The sequence below is a fragment of the Eucalyptus grandis genome, chromosome 5 (genome assembly GCF_016545825.1).
Source record: "Eucalyptus grandis isolate ANBG69807.140 chromosome 5, ASM1654582v1, whole genome shotgun sequence".
Classification (NCBI taxonomy): Eukaryota; Viridiplantae; Streptophyta; class Magnoliopsida; order Myrtales; family Myrtaceae; genus Eucalyptus; species Eucalyptus grandis.
Window position 1 is genome coordinate 32,618,625 of NC_052616.1, and position 22,744 is coordinate 32,641,368.

Sequence of the window (22,744 nt, forward strand, 5' to 3'; positions counted from 1 at the left end):
ATTGAGTGGTTTATAATTTATTTAGACCCAATTCACATATATAACTCTCTAGCCTTTACTCAATTCCGCCCTAGTTCATTTTGTACTCTCACCTCAGTTTATGTATAAGTTTTGTTAGATTTAATTAAATATATAAGTATTTTAGTAATATGGATTGAGTAGCTTTTTATTATATTAAACTGATCAATTTAGGCCATGAGGGTGCTCTAAGTCATGTTCAATAGCACACCCCCTGTTTCCGCCCATCAAATATATTCGAAGGGTCTGTGGAACGAAACCTGAGGACCAAATTGAGAAAAATAATTTAAAAGCGGACTGAATTCCGTCGCCGGCGGGGCCTCTAATTCGAAGCGCTCTGCAGAGTTCCGTCTCAGAAATTCTCTTGCGTTCGGAGTTATCAAACCGTTCGAGTTCCCAAATTCACAGAGAGAGAGAGAGAGAGATGGGCGAGGAGGAGAGGAAGAAGCGGGTGGTGGTGGAGTCGCTGGGATGGCTCACCGAGTCCTCGATCATGCCGAAGAAGCACCGCGCCATCGCCGGCGTCGGCGCGTCCTCGATCTTGGAGCTCAAGGCTCAGCTCTACAAGTCTCAGGAGGAGTCCAAGCAATCCAAGGATCTTTCCGGCGGTCCCGACGCCTCCTACCATCGCGCCAAGGTGATCGGTCCCCCGCCCGATTCCTTCTCGCGCAAAAACTCCGGCGTCGACGCTCGCGCCCACAAGTGCGTCTTTTCCCTCGATATCTCGTTCGTTGATTCTGATTCTCGCTTTTGGTACTTAGGCGTTTCCGGTTGGTTGCTAACAACCGGGTTTTGCGGTTTCTTCTAGTTTTACTGGCGTTTCCAAGCCCTAATTCGATCCATTTCTTCCAGATGCGAAACGATTGAAGTGTTGCAGTTTGGTCCATCTTTAGTCCGAATTTTAATATTAGGTTTAGAATTGTGGTGGATTGAACGGGAGACGCAGAGAGAATTGGGTGCTGCAATCTTGTTCTCTCCGTTATACATTGGAAGAGAATAAATGGGAATTGCTGTCATTTTGTTATTTTGTCAGGCATTCACCGTATATTGGACGCAGCATTACTGTAAATTGTCTGTCTTTTCAATAAAAACTGCGTCATCTTGGTGGGACTGTAGTGTTTGTAAGTTTAGAAGACTGTTTTCGTGACTTAAAAAGAGAAGATCCTAGAAAAATTGATTATTTAGTCTCATTATGATGATTCCTCCTATGTAGTTGAAGGTGGTATTCACTTGTGTTTCTTGATTTTCATTCAAGGGACAAGCTTGAGCTGAAAGCTATTACAGATGGTACGAAAAGCTACGAAGCACTCGAGAGGAAGGCTGCCTTATATGATAAGCTAGTTAAGGGAGAGCTCTCTGATGAGGAGGACCAGGAAAAATATTGTGTGGATTTCTTTCGCAAGAACGTTGAGCAGGATGAGTCACAGCAGCCACAGGGGCATGACATGCCTTCCTCAGAAGTGCCGGAAGATGGGGATAACGAGGCCTCGGTGTTATTTGAGACAAAGTTTGCAGGACCCGGTCGAACAGTTGGAACAATGGATAAGGATGAACATAAGCGTTTTGTGAGGTAGGACTAGACCTTTTTCTCCTTTTTCCAATGCTATCTGGATTGAGGCATTTTCCATGTACGGACCTTGTCATTTTTGGTAAATATCAGCTTGAAAAATGATGAAAATATATCATCCATTCCAAACGACGATGATGATGTCGACAACAACATATATGTTTGGTTCATGCCTTGCATACTTGCTCATTTATTTTATTCATGATCAATTACAGGGAAGTACATGAAGAGGTGAATCAAGCACGAGAACAGGTGTCTGAGCTCAAAATGCGCAGACAAATGCAGGCAGAGGCTCGGCGTGAGAAACTGAAGCAGGCTTATCTTCGGAAGCAGCTGGACAAATTGAAGGCTACATCAGGTACAGAACAAAAATGACTATTTGGAGAAAGACATATCTTGCTTGTGCATGTGATGGATTTCCCACTTGCTTAAGAAAAAAAAATGAAAAACTTCATAAAGATCATCTCGATGTAGTTTTTGTATTATTTAAATTCTCTACTAATTCGATTGTGTACCATTGTCTTGTATTATTGTTTCATCTCATTTTCTTTATGGGTACACATGATTATATAGATTTTCTTTATGGTTACTCATGATGATATAGTAGCATAATGTCCTTATTACTATTAAGTCCAACTTAGGCTCTCCTTGTTGAACAAGTCCATCCTCGCTTATCTATTGTGCCATAGCAATCATTTGTGAAAATTTTGAATTTAGAGAATGCTAAACGTAAATAAGAATGCAAATTTCCATCAAACAAATTATTCAGAGTACAATAACACATTTAGAAGATCAATTAAATGCAATGCATTTCTCATGCTCACAAGAAACTCCCTTGACGTTGCTCAACAACACTAAGGCTCACAATGCTCGCTCTACACACTTCACTAATTCTTCTTTGCAAGCTCCTATAACTTTTTTTTAGTTTTGTAAACCATGAAAGACTATATTTATTTATACTAGTTGTAAAATCCTTAGCTCTTGGATAGGAGAGGGCCGCACGGATGTAATTCATGCTTGGACACAAAATGACACATAGCAATGGAGAGCTGAAATTTGATGGCTTTTGATGAAAGCCAAGACCTAGAAAGGTTCCTTTCACATTGTGAATGATCCTCTTATGTTTAGGCAAGTCAGTTCGTCTTTGTTTAAATTCCCCTCAACACCAACTCCTTTTAATTTATCACCATACCAAGTTGTTCCCTAGGTGTTGCTAATCATGAAAATGGCATCCTGATTAACATGGCAGCAATTTGGCATACTGTCTCTATCGATATCATCTTTATTCCTCCCTCAAGGACCATCTTCTGGTCGGTGGACTTCTACATGTTTTATTTGGGCAGAGACTTCTAAGAGTTCAGTTGAATGGCTACACAATAGAGTAGTATCAAGCAGTTAATCACTTTTTGTAAGTCTCTTGGCATAGTCAAAACATTAGTCAAGAGAGCAGTCTTGAGTGGTTAAAACTTGTTGTAGGTCTCTCATCAATTGTATAGCCATCACTGCTACTCTGTACTGTACCTACTTAGTTGTTAAGGATACAGTGGACCGTCTTTTGGCACACCTGGAAGTTGTCAATGTCACAATATCTCACCTGCTCATTCCACTCAATTTCTGCAGAAAGTGTTAAAGTCTAAAGTTCCCTTTGGATACCATAGAATATGTTTTTTTGGTAAGGTGGATACCATAGAATATGTTAAATTGCTTGAAAGTGAGACTTCTTTGATATTGTTACTTTTGATTCCAATGGCAGAGGAGATATTTGGCTGTGTCAATCTCAAGTAGATCAAAATGCACAGTGTTGATAAATCTTGAATCTTTTGAATATTTGCCTTCAGCAGAGCAGAATCTTACATTAAGTTTTATTAGAGTTTAAAGTGGCTTGTGTTCTAGGATACAAAATTCCTAAAAGAGCTTGTATTGAGAAGCCATGTTTTGCACTGCACTTTCAAGTATGAGAATGTTTGAGCTCCCTGAGCTACTTGTGAAGCCTAACTGTAGGTTTACCTTTGTCCTTTAGATTTCTGTATCTTATCTCCAGTAATAATAAGTTAATAACCATCAATGCTGCAGCACGTGGCTAGCTTGCTTTTCTGGGGCCTGACATACAAACTGGAATTTGTTGAGCCATAAAATATTACTGGACAATAAATTGAGGAATCTTGTTGCAAGACGTTGGTGCTTTTTTCAGCTGATGATTATTCTTTAATTCGCACACGTACTTGAGATGAGTTTGTTTTTGAATTTTGGGGGTTACTCCATGTAACATTGTTGTCTTAATCACTCACGTGAAAAGGAATTCTTTACACTGATTTGCATGACTTCCAGCAGTTGTAAATTGCAACAGGTGCTAACAGAACGTTGACAATTTTTAATTTGGCTGCAAGACTGAACTTATCATCATTATGCATCGCATTTTACTGTGGGAACTTTGAGCCAACCATTGAGCTTTCTGTCTCTCTATTAACCCACCGGGTTTTGTCTATTATGTAAATTCATTTACAGAACAGGGGTCTCACACCTTTCTTAGGATTGTTTTCCTAGGGTCAGATCTCTACATTCAATTGCTGAAGGAGTATATTATGTTGCTTTGTAATATGACATCAGTTTCACACTTCCTTCTACATATATCACATTGGCATATGTAGGGTTTTTGTTTGGCCCATTGGATTTCTGAAGTCATGGACCCAATGAAGTTCCTTCTACTACTCCCTGTTGACTTGCAATACTTCTTTGCTATATTCCTATATTTGACTTACTTTTTCGTCCTCGTCATTTATTTGGTGTTTCTTTTGACTCCAAGCTTGGTTACTCTCACATTGGCTTTTTCTTTAACTACCTCTACTACGTATTTTCCCACTCTTCTTCATGTTCTATTCTTCTTTTTGACCATAGATCACATTGCATTGCATTTTACAGCTTTGTTATTGGATCTGCAACTTCTACCATAACAGGCTTTTAACTGCAACATTAATCATTCAGTCATTTGTTTTCTCTGCATTTCTCTGTAACTTGATTGCAGCACTGTTGAGCTCCCCCTGCATGTAAGCTTTGAAGAAGTCTCCCTATGATTGCATTTTTTGTGTGTTAAAGCTCCTGTTTGTTGGATAGTTTCTCAGACTGCTTTATAATGCCTCCTCTTCACTTCTCATTAGCCATCTGCATTGTTCAGAGTTTCTATGTTTGATAATAGCTTTTCTATATTTTTTAGTGATCATGAGTTGGCTACCATTGGTTGGCAGTGATAAATCCTTGATATCTCCCATTTTAGCCATAAATCAAATTCTTTTCATGCTGTCTTCCTCTAATGCATTTTCAAGCTTCTGCGATTTCATGTCAGTTTCTTTGGAAAATCAAGAGGAAAGGCTGTCCCAAAGCCTCGTTTTGTGTTGTAGCGTACCCATGTCACAGCGATCTCTTCTGAATAGTTTCCTTGACAGCAAACTTCACTTTCCATCTTTTGTTTTCTTCATCATCTACTTTTGGCCCTTTAAATGTGATGTGATTGTTGTTGTTCAACCGTTTGATGTTGCCTACAGTTTTAGAGATCTTCCGTTGTAATCTGTACTTTTCTGTACAAATATAACCTTGGCCTCTTACCAAGAAAAAGTATAATTTTGACCAGACACTTGGATTTTGACCAGACACTTGGCAAAATCCAACTCCAATCGGATAGCTTCCAAGGATTGGCCAATGCCGCCTTGTATCTACTCCACAGCCCCTGACTATGTTTGGTCTATTTTCAATGACTCCATATGAGACAGTCCCTAATTGCCTACTTTTCATACTAATTTGTTGTATATAGAGATTGGTGGGGCCAAATAAGGAGTTGAATTTCCATTCAACTATAGCTTCAGAGGACGTTAACAGACTTGCAAGATCACTTACAGTACAGCACTCCACATGCAACTAAAATTCTCTTGGCTTCTCAAAAATGAAGTCAGGTTTCTCACAGAAGGGTTATTGTTTCCGTTCTGCATTCTCAGAAGCTTGCATTATAGTGAGGGGTGATGGATTGTGTGCTAAAAGATTGCTGCGACCTTTAGTGAGGTTTTATGGGTGTGCAGGAAGTAAAGGTTTGAGAGTTTTGTGGGTGTACAGAAAGGCTCACTTGCTTATTGTACACTGAGCTCGTTTATAAAGAAGTTTGACAGTTTCTTGTGCCTTAGAAAATATAGTATTGCAAGTGATGCTAGTGACTTTTGTGTTACTGTACTATGAAGTAGATATAGCGGTGGAAATTAATCTTATGTACTGGCCACCAATCTCCGAATATGGCAAAAAACAATTTCATTCTCGTTTGAGTTTATCCTAGTAGCTCATCCATAGTTTGGGTAATATAGTGTGGGCTATCAAAATCTTTGATGTTCATTTGGGGAAGAAGAATGACTAATCCTGGTTTTGTACTGTCTTGTCTATGAGGCCATGGATCATTTCGGTGTAGTTCACTGCATATGTCTGTTGAGATACTTGCATAACTGATGGTTTGATGACTAATGACATAAAGAAATGAAATAGCTGGAGGAGTTGATGTTTTACAAACAAGATTGAAGAAAAAGCCACTTCTGTCGGCCTCATCCACCTTATAAGACGTCTGTTCTATTTTGTTCCGGTTTTCCTGGTGTGAGGGCACACATGTCAGGCAAAAATCGGGAGAGTGAGAGAGAGATCCTTTCCACTTAGAGTTCTAGGTTTTTGATTCCCAGTTCTGCTTGGAAAACTGTCCTCCTTATTTCCTAGCTAAGCTCTTTTTCTTACTTATGTTTGTTCTCTGTAGGTCAGGAGAAGAAGGCATAGAAAAATTTAGTGATGGAATAGAGAAAAGCAGCTTTCCCCCTTCAATTGATTTGGGTGAACAGACATTTCTCATCTGGAAGGTATCGAGCTCTGGCGGCACATATGGAACCACCAAATCCCGGCTTGGCAATTCTGCAGATGTCTCGAACCATTTCGAACAGCTACAGGAAAAAGGCACTCACAACGGTGGTGACTAAAATTGAAGACGCCAAGTTTAATTGCACCTGCAGCGACGATGGAAAGCTGAGTCAGTGTACATCTTCCTTCCATTGACGATCTTCATCTGTAGGAACTGCGATTGACGTGAAATGAAATTAGCTTTCAGGGGCAAAGTAATGTTAGTTGTAAGCTGCCTCCGGCTAAGTTGCGCCGGATATCAATGTTTTTATCTTAGTACATGTAAGGTGTTACATTTTGAGCGGAAAATGATTGCGTTGGGAAGCATAGCCTGCCTCTCTTTCTCTCTCTCTCTCTCTCTCTCTCTGTTAAAATGACAAATCATTGAGGGACGATCAGAAAAATCTATAGGTAGTTTTGAAGACGAGTTATCTGTAAATGGAAGAAAATCATGATGGGCTTTTCGTCACGCAAGAATCCTTCACATTTTTTGACGATTCGTAATATTTAGGCTCATCCCGGACCGGACAGGTTAGCCAAAAGGATAAAAAAAAAAAAAGATTTCTAGCGAACAACGTCAATTGTTCGCCTTAACATCTTGCTGCCGATCTTCTTCTCTTGTCAGAGGAAGAAGAAGACCTCTCACCCTTGCCCCATTGATGATTAAGAGTGAATTTTACGGCCTACTGGGCCAGAAGCTTCTTGATTGGGGCTAACGTGGTATCCGCTCAAGGACCTCCTAATTTAGGCAAATATCTAATGCATTTTCCCACCGGAGAAGTAACTTTTGGAAGAGAAACTATGCCTTTTTCAAATAGATGGTCGATTCCAAACTGACTTTCAGTCCATTTCAGCTGTCATTTGGACTAAAGTCCTCAGCCACTGCATGTTAATTTACATTTCAATTCAGTTTCTCCGGAAGTCTTCTCCGACACATCAATGACCTAACGTCCGGCCTGAGCAGAGCATAGAATACTTATAACACAACATTAAAGTATTCGCCCATCAAAGAAGAACAACAAATTTCTGCACTTTGCAACCAATGTACAATATGTAGCATCGCATATACTGTAGACAAAACTAAAGTGAGTAATGCCTCTGAGAAAAGTTCCATCAGATCACCGCTGCTTAATGGAACCAAACAGTTCTTCAAACAAACGCTTCGGGGCATCCTCGCGGGCAACTATCTCAACAACTTTGTAAGATGATTCTGGATGGTTTAAGGCCTCGACAGCAACTTCTGCAACTTGGTCTCTGGAAATAGAGCCTTCATAGAGAGTATCCTGAGGATCGAAGAGAAAAGTAGCAAGTCAGCTGATTTTGATCAATTTAAGATTTTGCTTAGGAATGAACAAATTTATTTGGCAAAATATTATTGATATATTCTTGGCAAGCAGTACTTCAGAACAAACCTACATCTATAATCTAACCAATGCTCTCTGTGTACTTTGACCAGGGTGCATTTGGATAGTTGGGAAAACTTATGCAAGACAAATCAATATCTGAGAAAACAATGAACTTTAAACAGGAAAAATAACAGTGAATGGTTCATCTAATCTTTAAATCATGAAGTGCCAAAAGCATTTCTTGCATATTGTCAATTCATGGCCCAAAAAACTGGAAAAGAAAACACCCGGTAGAAATCTTTTCCGGAGCAATAATGGTTATAAGCACATCCAATTGACTGCCGCGAGTACTGAATGAAACCAGAACAAAATGTCTGGGTCGAATTACCTCAGGCTCCATGACGATATTACCCTTGGGAGGTTCATTACGCAAACCACCAGGCCTTACTATAGTGTAGTTTATTCCGGATCTCCTGATATGTTGCTCTGCCTGAAGCTTGGCCACTAAGGTGAGACCGAAAACATTGAGGAAGATGTATGCGGGATTGAGTAACTGCCCCATAGCAGCTCCATTTACTAAGATAGAGCTAATTAGGATGAATCTGTTCACTCCAAGTTTGCGGCAAGCTTCAACAAGATTGACAGTGCCAAAATTATCAACCTGCAACGAACAAAGTTTTCATCATTCTCCATAGAGAATCTTTGTTATTTTCCCAGGTTAAGGTATGGCATTCAGGGTCTGAACCTGGTAAAGATTTGTTCATGAAGATGCACACAGCATGCATAAAGATATGGATCCATGTAATACTAATCAAATAAAGTCATAAACAAATGACTCTTTCAATTCACCTGGAAATCGTTCAACCAGATCACTGAGAAATTTATCTGTTATTGCTCGATTAGATGGAGACTTTTGTTCAGGTGTTCTTTTCTCCTGCTTCCTTATAGGCATATATTCAATGGAGGCACAGACATCAGAAGACATGATTTCCTAGACTAGTAGTTCCTTTCTTTCCCCCATTGTTTTCCTTTTTCCTATTCTGAATATCTTGAATTTCACCATTGATAAACTTTTCATTAAACACTAACATAACATTCGACATTTCGACAAAAGCCTAGAATGCGATAGGTGTAGATGTTCAATTCTTAGAGACAAAGCCTATCGCATGTCTTCTGCAGTGAGCCGCTAAAAAGTGTGACATCATATTAGAAGCATTGCTAAAATTGTATGGCACTGAGCTTTGCCATCAACTCACCTAAGAATAAATAGGTAATAGAGGTAACACTAGCATTGGTTCTTCGAAATTGCATCAAAAGTTCATTTTCCTCCATCAGTAAACCAACCTTCAAACACCAAAACCCCATGGAAGATATCTATTGATACAAGAGATGCATTTCTCACAACCAATGTACCTTCCTTTTCCTGGGAAAAGAAAGAGAAAATGGAGTGGAAAAAATATAAGGAACAGCATCTATCTTCCTTAGTTGGAATTATAAGCAATTGTCTCTTCAGCATTCAGTTGAAGATCTCATGACATTGACAGCATAAATGACTAGACAAACTTCATCAGTACAAACGAAGAAAAAGCTTGACTCCAAAGGGTCAACAGAAATCAATAAGATGGAGAAACAACCGCACTCAAATACACTACATGACACACTACGAACATACAAGAGCAATATAGTGAATGCAACAATCGTGACATTATCCTCAACCAACCTTCCAAGGAGCGAACAAATCCCACCCTGGCCTAAATCCAGTGGCACAAATGACCGCCTCGGAGTCGCTGCCAATTGCTTCAGCCAGCTTCTCGGACCCTTCTGTCACATCAGCTTTCACCTTCAAATGAACTCATTAGATTACACTCCACTTACAATTCAACCAACTATGCGACTCAAAATGCTCATAACACTTTCACACTCGCTCTCTTCATTTCAGCATCCCATTCAAACTCGCTAGCTGCAACCTGAAAGACCGGCATTGCCTATAGCTGAAAACCCAATTTTCGCAGAATGGCACCACAATTTTCCCCCTATACATTGCTAATTCTTCCAGACCTCCAAAAGGGCAAATAAAAAAAAAAAAAACCCACGAATCAAGAAGAGCATGTACGACTCACAATCTGAAGAGCTGGGTTGTTCTGGGGGAAGGCCGCTCTCGCCCTGTCGACGTCGCGGACCCCGGCCTTGACGGCGAAACCCTTGGCAAGCAGCTGGTCGACGATTCTCTTGCCGGTGGCCCCCGTCGCGCCGGCGACGAAGACTGTCTTCGCCGGGCCCGCATTGGCCTCGGCCTCGGCCTTCCCGGCCGCCTCCTCTGTTATCTCACTGCCCTGCTGCATGATCTATCACACACAGAGACAAAGCGAGAGGAGTGAGAGCTGCGTGGCTTTCGACAAGGAGGCAGGAGGGGCACTTGGGCATGCGTACCTTGATGGAGTTGAGGGAGACTGAGAACGAGGGCGATGACGATCGTGGCTTAGAGAGAGAGAAGGAGAAGGGAGATGACGGAACGAGAAAGGGAGAGGCGGTTGCTCTGAGACTGAGGATGGAAGAACTGGCCATATCCTGGTTTTGGGTTTTGGGTAGGTTCGATGTGATATCTCTCTCTGCGAAAACCGAAGTAAAAATTGCGGCCACAAAAAACTCCTTCCTCCTCCTCCTCCTCCTCCTCCTCCACCACTCTGTTTTTGCCAGTTTGCCAGCAAGCAAAACTGGCATGTAAAGAAAAGGTGCTCAATTGTCCAAAAGGAGAAGCTAAGGGCGGTTAATTAGGCCTTGTTTATTAACCTTCTTTTTTTCTGTTCACGAACAAAAATTCTATTTTTTTTTTTAGGGAACAAAAAAAAAAACATAAACACATTTGTTTGCGTTTTTGTTCTAAATCTATTTTTTGTTCTCGAAACACATTTAGAACAAAAACGAAAATAAGATAAATATATTTCTTATTTCCTAACAATTTTTAAGAACAAATTGTCTCTCTCCTCTCTTTTTCTTCTTTTCTTTTTCTTTTTTCTTTGGCCAGCGACGCCGTCAAGGTCCGGCGAACTCGCCGGAGCATTGCCGACCCCCGGCGAGGCCGAGCATCACCGCCCGGCGAGGCTTGGCCTCGCCTTGGCTTGGCGAGCTCGGGCTCGCCTAGATCCGGCGAGCCCGAGCTCGCCTCGCCATGGCTAGGCAAGGCCGCCGGCCCTCGTTGGCCGCTAGCCCTCGTCGGCCGGTCGCCAACCATGGCCAAGGCCAACGGCCAAAAGAAGAAAAAAAAAAAAATTAAAAAATTAAAATAAACAAAAAAAGAACACAAATTTACCAAACGTGTTTCTGTTCATTTTTATTCCGAACAAGTTTACCAAACGTCTTCTTATGTTCAAATATTGTTCCCTGAGCGAAATAGTTTTTTTTATTTCTATTCCCTAGAACAATTTTTGAACAAACATTACCAAACGCGCTCTTATCCCGCATTCTCTCACCCCCTCACCACACTAAAATTATTATAAACTTTAAATGAGCGTTTGATAACGTTTCTATAAATAGAAGAACGTGTTTGGTAAATCGCACAAAATTTATATTCCTAAAATAGAAAAAGAACATAAACACGTTTTGTACACTTATATAACTTTTTTTGTTTCTTTTAATTTTTTAATATTTTATTTTCCTTTTTATTTTTTATTTTTCTTTTTTTCTTCCTTTGGCCGATCACCGGCCTTGGCCATGGCCAGCAATTGGTCGACGAGGGTCAACGGCCTCGCCTAACCATGGCAAGGCTCGTTGGCCCCCGGCCGAGGCTTGGCCTCACCTTGGCCGGGCGAGCTCGGCCTTGCGGGATTTGGGCGAGCTCAAGTTCGCCCAGCCAAGGCAAGGCCAAGCCTCACCGGGGCCGGGCCGACGCTCCGACGAGGTCGCCGGCCCTCGACGGCCGATTGTTGGCCATGGCCGAAGCCGATGATCGGCTAAAGAAAAAGAAAAGAAAAGAAAAAAGAAAAAAAAAATAGGAGAGAGAAAATTTGTTTCTCGAATTGTTTCGGGAACAAGAAACAAGTTTTTCTTGTTTCTTGTTTTTATTCCAAATTTACTCTTAAAAACAAAAAAAAAAAATAGATTTGGAACAAAAACGTAAACAAACGTATTTCTATTCTTTTTTTGTTTCTCGAAACAAAAATAAAAATAAAAATTGTGTTCATGACCAGAAAGAAAGAACACAAACAAACAGTCCCTAAATGTCATATTATTAATGAGACGATACAAATAAGAAAAGGGAAGGGAATCTGTCTATATATAAGCATTTTCCTAATTCTTCCTTTAATCTATCGGTGAAGATTCTATTTTCTTATTTACCAACTATCCACCTTAAATAAAAAAATTCTCCAGAATAATGTAAGTTTTGCATGTCATCCTAGGAATATTCTAGAGTATTCGAAAAATCTTAAGACTTTAGAGACTTAAAGGCTCACTTGGTTTTTTTGGATTATCTTTGATCCATCATGCATTGAAAATCTCTAGACTATGACAATGCAACTAGATAATGAGAGAATTGGGAGTGTAATTGAAATCAAGTGACTAGAGAAATATTATGTGGACAATGTTCTAATATGAAGTTGATTGTCCGTGCACAATCTAATTAAGGGGTAATGCTTGTCTCTCAATGATGGTGACAAGCTGGAAATGGTTATTGTGTTGAATTGATTGCTTGGGAAACAAGATGCTTGAGTTAAAAGAAAATATCGTATTGCCAGCCACAATGAGATATTTTACAATACAAATCATGAGAATAGTTTTTAGAAAGGAAGGCTGACCTATTGTATCGACTCGAAAAGTATCTCATGATTCGTAACCAAGCCCAATCAGTTTGGACCATAACAAATAGTAAGAGAGCGGGGTTTCTAAATTATATGTGCCTGTTAATGCTACTTTGGTAGCTTTGATTGTGAAAAGCCTTGATTGGTGTATGTGACGAAAGACGTGTTTTTATTGGGCAAGCATACACCATTCATATAAGACGAAGGGAGTGGGAGGAAGCAACATCTAGTGATGTGCGTGATGTGCGTGATGTGCTTTGTTGGTCAAGCCTCAGTCATTCATGAAAGACTTAAGGAGGGGCGATGATAATCAGTGAAATGCCAAGAAGCGACGAAATAGCCTGCAATGAGGGCGTTACTGAGAAATTAGGTGAGGAAAATGTCATGATCCGATTTTTTTTCACTCAATGAAGGGATGGAAGTGAGCTATGTTATATCGGAAGAAACTTAACAAATGTGATATGGATGATACGACTGCATGGTGAGAGGTGTCGCAAAATTTGTGTTAGAAATCAAGTGATGAAAGGAATATCGTGTGAAAGTCATCTAAAAGTGTGATTAGCCAACTATACACATATAGATTGATAGTTGAGGCTACTCTCCTAATGATATTCGCAACAAGCCGTAATCAGTTGTACTATTAAATTAAGTTGCATGCCCTACACAAGACACAAGACCATTAAGTTAAAAGTTGGTCACAATGAGGCATTCCACAATACTGATCAAGGGAAATGATCCTTAGAAAGGAGGGGTAACTTGGTGCTTTGACTTGCTGTGTATCGCACTGTCGCACGATGGAGGCCATTTGGCTAGGGCCATGAAAGAGTGAACCAATTGTTGTAGGTGTTGAGAAAATGTCAGTTGTAAATCCTGGTTTTAGCGTGATTGTTAAGGTAGAAATGTTAATTCTTTAAATAAAAAATGCATCCAAATTTGTACATGTAAGCAATGGAAGCTCAATGGACGAAAGCAAGAAAAGAAATTCTTTTTTCTATAGCCCTCTTCTCCATTTGGCGGAGTTTCACCTTTGTGCCGGAGGGCCCAAACACCCATTTTGGTGGGCCCGAGCATTTTCAAATCTCTTGGACTTTGGGCCCAAACATCCATTTTGACGAGGGTGGGCCTGGTCATTTCTATTAAGGTTTGGCCCCAAACACCCGTTTGAGCGGTTCCGAGCTTCAAAGTCGGGTCGGGCTGAACGGGGAATGTGATTAACAAATCAAAAACTCGCATAAACCAGTTTTCAGGCATTGCAGACATCCACCGAAAACATTAGGCATGAAGGAATGTATTAGAAGCGATTTGCAAAAATGCTAGTGAATTCTCAAATAAATTCCTTAGCAAGCAATTCTCAAATAGAACTCTCTCAAAATTATTTCTTGAACTAGATTTTTTGCTCCCCAATCATGCCTGAAAATTGTGTAGTCATCATCTTTTTTATCCCGGTCACCTCGCTTGCAACCTTTTTTGTTCTTTGAAAATTGAAGGTAAAGCAGCCAAAAGCAATGACTAAAATGGAAGAGCCGGAATCGAAAGGAGGATTCTTTAATTCTTCCTCTCATGCAAAACCTTCACAAAATTTTCATCTCACACGGCTTTTAAGTGATAGAAGAAAGAACTCATCTTCTTTCTTTATTTATCTTCCTTGCGTATGCATTAGACCAAATCCATTCTATTTCTAAAAAGGATTATTAATCCTCAACTTTTCAATAGATCCAACCAAATCCAAAGAACTAGCACGCATGCAACTACTTAGTTTTAACATTATTGATTTATTGCTCCAAAACCTAATCTCTTGATAATTTTTAATTAAATACAATAAGCTACGTATAATATAGATTCCCATTCATGTTTTGAACATTTAGATTCAAATTTACTTTAACTGAAATGTATTATTTTTACCACTACTTTCACAGTGATACTAAACATAGATCATATCATAATAAAATTAAGTTCAAAACTTGGCTTGCGCATATCTTGAATAACTCAATGAGAGATTAATTTTGCAGTGTAACAATCAGTCTTCTTCTTACGATTTCATTATTTACGATATAGATTATTTCTGAAATATTAAAGTTTATGCATAGTGTCAAAAATTACTTTAATGCCTTGATGAAAGAAGTAAAAATGACAAGGATTAGGAGGCAATACTGACATAGAAATCTAGCTGTAAATTAGTTTTCGTACAAATCTATTTTAGGAATCATTTTTCTAGAGATTTTTATATGCAGAAAAAGGGGGAAAAATACTCCCCTCCAATATCTCAAAAATTTCATCCTACGGCATTAGCAATCAGATATTTTTCGTTACTTATGAGATGCTCACGACCTGATCTGTCCGCTATATATGCTGCATTTTACCCCAGACCACTTGCTTCTGATGTAGCTTTAGAGTCTGTGCCGGTTGCTGATGAAGCAGACATTGCTTCTTTAAGTCACTGAAATTAACATGAAGAGTCGACCCAATGACTGAGCATAATGTACTTTACAAAGAAGAAACGGAGCCTGCATTTTTCCCCTAGCACCTCAATGGCCCGTAGAGCAAAATGACGCAACACTTCTTTACATCAGCAAGCAGGCGTGCAAACCAAAAACATTGATAAATATACCATGACATAGAATAACGACCTTCACTCCTTTTAATTTACAGTGACTGAGCAAGGGAGGTATCACTCTTGGATGACAGTAACTACCATGGAAGGGTGAATAATAAATCCACTTACAATGAAAGATAATACTGGAAGCTCTAAAAGCAGTATGAAGGTAATGAACAAAAGATTAAGCCTTCAACAATATGGCATTTTGCTTTAAAAATGGACCTGGCTGGACAGGAGCTAATGAGAAGCAACTTGCAGATGAAGATGAAGACAGATGGTCCGGAATTTTGGCACCACAGGTGTTCCTCTCTTAACAGTCAGCTAATAACCATGTGCACCACGTCACCAATTATCATCACTCTGTTCTCACCTTCCAGTCGCTGATAAAATGAAAATAGTCCATTAATCACATGACATCACAGTAGCGAAATCAGAGTTTGGACTAGAATATAAATGAATTCATGTACAAATGCATGGCATTTGAAGGCCTTCAAACCAATGGATTGGGTGCCAATAGGTAAAATGACTTTTCTCTACCTGCAAAAGTGACATTATCTGTGTGCTTGAGAAGGGATTAGTTGCAATCCCGTTGATGATCGTCTCGAGTTCCACAATCGATATGCTCTCCAAGCGGTTCACTCGCATATGTTGACCAAATATAGTATTGAATGCTTCTATTCTGCAAAGAGTCAAAAGGGGGCAAAATTGAGATCTACACAAGCAAATAAATCAACGCCCAAAGAAACATCCTCAATGATACCTTTCTTGAGACAGGGTTGCAGGTGGTGCTGCGGGCACGTCATCTACTTCCATTGCGTCAGTTGAGCTAACCAAAAGAAAGGACCAGGGGGTACACAGAAGATCGTAAGTCCAACCACATCAGTGGACAGAAGATCACGAGAAAGGAAAGAACCGGTTGAAAGTGAGCTGACAAAGAAATTCACTATACTCATGCGGGGAAAAGCTTTACTATTAACCCACTTGGATTTGCAGAGTAGGACCTTGATCACTCAGCAAAACAAGAACAAAAGGAAAAAAAGCAAAACACCTATAAAAGTTGTATTCGGCAGTGAACTACATGAGCTCAATACAGAAGAGACAGTTAACTCTTCTGAATGATAACAACCTAAAATGCATCAGATGGTAAACAAGGATTGACAATTTGGCAACCTCAGTGACTACTTTCCCCAAATTCACCAAAATTCCCAAAAAAGACTACAGTACATCAGAAGTGCTCAGTAAAAACTGAAGAATCACAGGCCTTTCAGCATAAAAAAAAAAAAAAAAATCCTAGATATAATTGTCCGCAGACTGCAGCTAAAAATCTAAAGTAGTTTTGGTCCTTTGGAATAAAATAATGTGCAGAGTTACTGTTAATTCTCCCTTTCACTTGAAGTTTATTGGACAATAGCAATCTTAGACCAAATTGGAAGTTTATTAATCCACCTTTTTTGTTGATGGGATCAAATGGTAGAGTCAGATAGAAGGGGTCGTGATGTAATTTAGCAATTCCATTTCGATACAAGAGGAAATTCTGCAATATGGAAATTTCCGTGTAGTAGCAGAAGTAAACAAAATAAAACTCATTAAGAGGAAAGCAGACCATGTATACTTACCCTGCTACATTGACGGTAGAGCCGTGATCATCTTCATTAGTTTGATCAGCATGTTGATCAGCCTGGCGTTTTCTCCCCAATTCTCTCTCTCTTTCTTGCTCACGCTCTTCCATATCGGTCAATTCTTTGTGATAAATAGCAAAATTTAGTACTTTTAGTGCAGCTTCCACATCAGACTTTGTAACCTGATTATATGTATAAAATGACCCAGTTATTCATGTAACAAACCTGCATAATGAATTAAAATGAACAAATTCAAGTACCTTTCTGCTCAATTTAAGCTTGGCATGGGCAGTAGATAGACGTATAATGGTTTCTAAAGTTCTTGCTGTGATTGGCAGAGTACCTCCAGTCTGCAGAAGTTATGAAACCCGGTAAGTCAAGAAAATAAATTATTGACTCCCCAAATATGAGATTAGTATTGGTACCTGTGCATTCGAACTGGCATTGCGGAGCTCTGCATATGCAGTAGCTATGTGTTCAGATGCCTGCAAAACTAAACCATGAGAAGAGAACCTCACATTTCCGTAATATCAAAGTAGGCTAAATACCATGGATACTTGGCACTCATACTAGCTTTCTCAAGCCACTTTCGTTTCATTTACAATCGATTAACAATAATAAAAAATAAATAAATAAATAAAAGGAATCATCAAACCTCATCTGTTAGCTCTGGCTGAATCCTGTGTTTTGCATAGTGGATGTATTTTTTAAGGAACTTGATGGTGAGAGAGTCATTCTTCTGACGCTTTCCTGTTTTCCTTCCATGAAGCATACGGTTATACTTGACAAAAACAGATGATTCAGCATCTGCTTCATCCTCCCTCCCATACCGTGAACTTCCATCGACTTCACCTATAATGCAAACATATATCAATGACTAAAAGTCTAGAATCACAATTTCTGCTTGTATGGATCATGATATTTACCCCCATCAAATGTGGAACGGTATCGGTGTATGCGCAAGACATGGTCAGAGATTAGACGGTCAATATCAGGGTCCATTTGATCCAATACAATGAAAAGTAGATCAAAACGAGAAAGAAGAGAATCCGGAAGGCCAATGTTCTTTGTAGGAGTCAAAGATCGATCATACTGCAGGAAAGACAGCAAAATGGATTTAGTCGGAGGATGAGTTGTCAACATACATCAAATACTGCATTGGTGTCAAAATCCATCCTATTAAAAATTTAGCAACACATGCACTCTTACAGTTCCATATATGGGATTGGCAGCAGCTACCACACTGCATCGAGCATTCAATGATGCATGGATACCAGCTTTGGCTATAGTAACAGTCTGCTGCTCCATGACCTCATGTATGGCAACCCGATCTTGGTCATTCATTTTGTCGAATTCATCAATACAGACAACTCCTCTATCAGCAAGAACCATTGCACCAGCTTCCAGCCTTCTTTCCCCTAATAAAAACAAAGCAATAGCATCAATGAACTCATCACGTGATGAAATGTGTTTGATAGGTCTTCCAGATGCATTACCTGTTTCTTGATCAGACGTAACAGCAGCTGTCAAACCAACTCCGGAAGAACCGCGACCTGTTGTTGATATGGCCAATGGTGCAATATTCATGATGGCTCTTAATAGTTGAGACTTAGCAACAGATGGATCACCAACCATCATCATGTTTATGTCACTAATAGAAAGAAATATGCAAGAGTAACTCAGAAAGCATGAAGATGGGGACTAGGAGCCATGCCTAGGATAGAAATTAATGCCAAATGCAAATCAGATAGTACTCACCCTCGTAGATGGGTACCATTGTTCAAGTTCTTTTCAACTCCACTAAGCATCAGCAATATCACTGCTTTCTTTATCCACGAGTGACCATATATAGAAGGTGCCAGCGAATTGCCAAGTAGATCAAATGTATCATCTCTCCCTGCTATCTTTTTAATGTTTTTTAAGTCCTCTGGAGTGTAGATTGGTGCATTTGCCTCTTTATTGAGAAGGGAAACATTGTTAGCTACCAGGACAGTCCTGCAAAATAATTACTTAGTCAAGCCTACAGAACAAAAAATGGGAGCATGAGAAGTTCAAGTTGGAAAGAGTGACAATGAAGCTTGCTTGAACACCTAATATTTACCTGAATACTCCATTTACACCGCCCTTGCTTTTCCCAGGGATGGCTTTGTATATCCCTACAATAGCCACACGGTCTCCAGGCTTGCAACAATCAACCAAGTCATCTTCCACAATTATATCCACCGTTCGTGGAAGTTGACCAGGAGCAGAATTTTCAGGCATTTCTTGCATTGAAAGGGTCTGATGATCCTTGTATTGACAGAGTCCATATTCCGTAACCAATAAATTACCATTCTCATCCTGAAAAAACATTTTCATCATAAAAGGCCCTTTATAAATCATTAATAATAAGCTTTTCAAATGGTATAGGATTTACCCTTGTTGGATAGACAGAACCTGTGGGCAGACCCATGTTGGATGTTATGTCTCGATATTCTCGTGTAGTGAACTTCTCAGTTGAGGGGCAGAAGTGTACACTCTTTACCACCTTTGGTCTCACAAGAGAACCTGAAAAGAGTATTTAGTTATGATACTCCCAAATATGCAAACTTGGTGGAAATGCATCTGACAGCATGTTCATATGTGCAATTGAAATCGAAGAACACATTTGTACATTTAAGGGCCAAATTCTGGTAAAACAATTATCATAATGTTGAGCCACTACACAAGAAATTACTTTCACTGTGTAACCTAGTTGAACATATGAAGTATGCATCCAAGAAGTACAGGTCCATACAGTCTTGAGCAGATGGATAACATCCAAAACCACGTATGGATAACATCCACAACCATGTATGAAGTATCTGGCATTTTTAATGCATTCAGTTCATGAGTAGTTCCATCTTAAATCATCTTCACTAATGTCCAAAACTTCAGAAGTTGCATGGGAAAAGTGTGGAGCACAGTTTAGGTACTGTGGGATTCATTAAGCCAAGTAATAAACAAAGCCAGCTTAGTGCCCAGCAAAACAATCATGTAAAGAAAGGTACCAAAGTAAAGACTGCAAAAACAAAGGCTATGTCAATGCCTCATATTCAGCATGTCATGATATTTGCTAACCAATTGAACCACTTATCTTCATGTCTGAACCTCTAGAATGTCTACTGTCAGAGAATCAACTATCAGCTTCAGCTAGGGAACCAAGAAATTCAAGTAAGAAATACGGGAAAGAAATACCATTCGGGTAATATTTCCAAAGGATAGAATTATATGGGCTCTCGAAACCTCAAGAGGAGTTTGGTATCCCACCCTCAATGAAAGCAACAGTAAGAACAACAGTCCTAGTCAAGAGAACATACATTTAGTCACAATGCCCTCGACGCAGACCATAGAGCCAATGTATTCAGAGAGAAGCTCCCGAGGAGTGACGCGGCGAGAAACAAAGGGCCCCTCAAAGCCAACGAGAACAGTCTCTCCTTCCTTCAAGTACTTCCCATCGATTCTGTGAACCAGGTCAGTGACCGCATCGGAAAATGCTTGCATGTATTCACCAGGGTTTCTTAAGATCCTGAAAAACAATACTATAGATGATCAATTAAATAATCAAGTAAAACGGACATGACCTCAACGAAGTACAAACACAATTTGAGGATAAACACAATTAATTCGAATGAAAACCCTAAAAATGCCAAATTAATTGGATGCATAACGCACTGGAGAGCTTTAGCTCCTAAGAGGAATCAAAAAATTAAATGAGCAAAGCCTAATCAATCTGTTTTCTTTTACGTTCTTTCCATCCAAAATGATAATTCGAACCAGACAAAAAGACAGTCATCCGAATCAGCCCCCCAACACGCCGACGACACTTGATGAGCTATCCTTGGCCCAACTATAACAGACGACTCTGAAATGAACGAAGGAAACCAACCGGGGCGCCAAGTCGCGGAAGGAGTGCAGATCGGAGATGTCCACGACGAGGCGGCGGCGCTTGTGGTTGATCATCGTCTTGATGTCGTCCATGTACATCCTCCCGACCTGAAATCACGGAGCAAAACCCACCCAAAAAGAGAAAAAAATCGATTCAGTCCGACATCGCTTCGACGAGATACTGCAGCGAATCGAGGCGAAGAAGACAAACCCACATCGTTCTCCAGGAAAGCCAGCAGCTCGCGCTTGTGAGCCGCCCGCACCTCCTCGCTGACGTCCATCGCTCGGAGCTCGCCTCGTGAAGTCCCGTCCGGCGAAGAAGAAAGAACGCGAGAGAGAGAGAGAGAAGTAACCCTAATTTTGATGTGCTTCGCCCCTTTTCTGCATCGAGGTCGGAGATGGCGGGAAACAGAGGGGAAGGCGGGGACGGGAAATGGCGGGAAACTGGAGGAGAGCCGGGCACCATCTCACGTGCGTCACGTGACTGCCCTGACGTGGTAAGCAGCCTTCCGAATTTTTTTTTTGAAAATAGAGATTTTTTTTTAGTAAGAGAAAAATAGAGAATTGATTAACTAATCTTTTGAGAGAAACGGTGTCGTACCGCGGCTAATATTTTCAATGAAATCGAATACCTATTTTGCTCGGTGAACGGAAAATCTCACTTGAGATTTGCTCAAGTATCGAAAAAAAGAAAAGCAAGGGGAAAATAGTCTGAAGGAAATTAAATATATGGATATAGTACTGCCAAAAAGAGACTGTTAAACTTATTAAGAATAAGAATCAAATTTCCAAAATATAAAATAACGCTTTTATTTTCGCACTGAGGATTGAGGAAGATGTTATTGTACATTTACATGGCTTCTCATCTTTTACGTGCAATTTGTTATTTTGAATTTTCAAGACTCAGCTAGAAGGATTATCACGGTTGCTGGACACCCGAATTGACTTAACGGGCTCCCTTTTGATGTCACGTCTTTGATGAACGCAACAAAAAACTGCACCCGAGCTTTTCTTCCCTACTTTTTTTTTTTCCTACATTTTGGAAGCTATGCAAAACCTATTTAATAATTGGTGTAAACATATACATGTTATTTTCGTTCTTTTGTTCACTTAAGATTTTCAAAACCTAGTGTTCTTTCTAAAAAATTCTGACACAATACAAAAGTACAATAAATTCCGCAACCATATCATCTCCATCTATCTATTACAGATAAAGTGTTATATAATATATTTGATTTTGAAATAATATTCCTATGGATTTTTTTGGCTTGAATAGTATCCTCGGATTTATTTCATTTAAATGCATCAAACTACATCTAAATCAACAGTTTCGATTGCCCATCTTCCTCGAATTGCAATATGTGGTCATTATTGCACCGTCTCCTTGCTAGCAAGGCTAAAAAATTAACATTTGAAGTCATATTCAAATATTTAAGATTGTTAGTGCAATTTTCCCAAAAAAGAATATTTTTATTTAAGGTTAATATCACAAAAACCCCAAACTAATATATTTATGAGAAATTTATCCCGAATTAATTTTGTTAACCACTAAAAATTATAAATTGGTACATTTATGACAAATTTACCCTTCATTAATTTTGGCTAATATCACAAAAATCATAAATCGGTACATATGTGACAAACCAAAAGTGAAACTCCAAATCGGTACATTTATCAATTACCATATATTAATTCACTTAGCAATTTGACAGTAAAATTTAACAAAAATTAACGAATGATAAATTCATCACAAATGTATTGGTTTGAGGTTTTTTTGTGATCAAAAATTATTTTGAGATAAATTTGTTATAGATATACTAATTTAAGGTTTTTGTGAATATTAACCCTTTCTTTTATTTATTGAATTCCAATATCCAGCAAAGGAACTAGAGAGCTGGCGGTTCCCTCCCCGACACGTCCATTTTAACCATCGAAAAGTAATTAAAGAGGTCGATCGAGGATGTGGAACTCAGAGGAAGATG

The 22,744-nt window shown here is 39.5% G+C and overlaps 3 protein-coding genes across 3 annotated transcripts; 1 reads left to right on the plus strand and 2 right to left on the minus strand.

The window, feature by feature from the left end:
- The first annotated feature begins 273 nt into the window (after positions 1-273).
- Positions 274-6,839, plus strand: LOC104444827 (uncharacterized protein At4g18257). Its single transcript, XM_010058582.3, has 4 exons — positions 274-720; positions 1,274-1,588; positions 1,801-1,943; positions 6,363-6,839. The coding sequence occupies exons 1-4, from the start codon at positions 443-445 to the stop codon at positions 6,380-6,382; spliced, it is 756 nt and encodes a 251-aa protein (XP_010056884.1). The 5' UTR covers positions 274-442; the 3' UTR covers positions 6,383-6,839.
- A 486-nt stretch (positions 6,840-7,325) lies between these two features.
- On the minus strand, positions 7,326-10,523 carry LOC104444826 (uncharacterized protein At2g34460, chloroplastic). Its single transcript, XM_010058581.3, has 5 exons — positions 10,276-10,523; positions 9,966-10,190; positions 9,566-9,685; positions 8,234-8,506; positions 7,326-7,782 (listed from the first exon to the last, which is right to left on the minus strand). Exons 1-5 carry the CDS (start codon positions 10,408-10,410, stop codon positions 7,618-7,620), a joined length of 918 nt encoding a protein of 305 aa, XP_010056883.2. The 5' UTR covers positions 10,411-10,523; the 3' UTR covers positions 7,326-7,617.
- A 4,561-nt stretch (positions 10,524-15,084) lies between these two features.
- Positions 15,085-21,103, minus strand: LOC104444824 (DNA replication licensing factor MCM3). The gene is made up of 16 exons (XM_010058580.3): positions 20,978-21,103; positions 20,764-20,870; positions 20,195-20,403; positions 19,273-19,403; positions 18,958-19,196; positions 18,615-18,851; positions 18,353-18,507; positions 18,066-18,274; positions 17,783-17,948; positions 17,512-17,708; positions 17,282-17,341; positions 17,117-17,206; positions 16,854-17,038; positions 15,998-16,063; positions 15,775-15,916; positions 15,085-15,617 (listed from the first exon to the last, which is right to left on the minus strand). Exons 1-16 carry the CDS (start codon positions 21,041-21,043, stop codon positions 15,555-15,557), a joined length of 2,322 nt encoding a protein of 773 aa, XP_010056882.1. The 5' UTR covers positions 21,044-21,103; the 3' UTR covers positions 15,085-15,554.
- Positions 21,104-22,744: the final 1,641 nt, after the last annotated feature.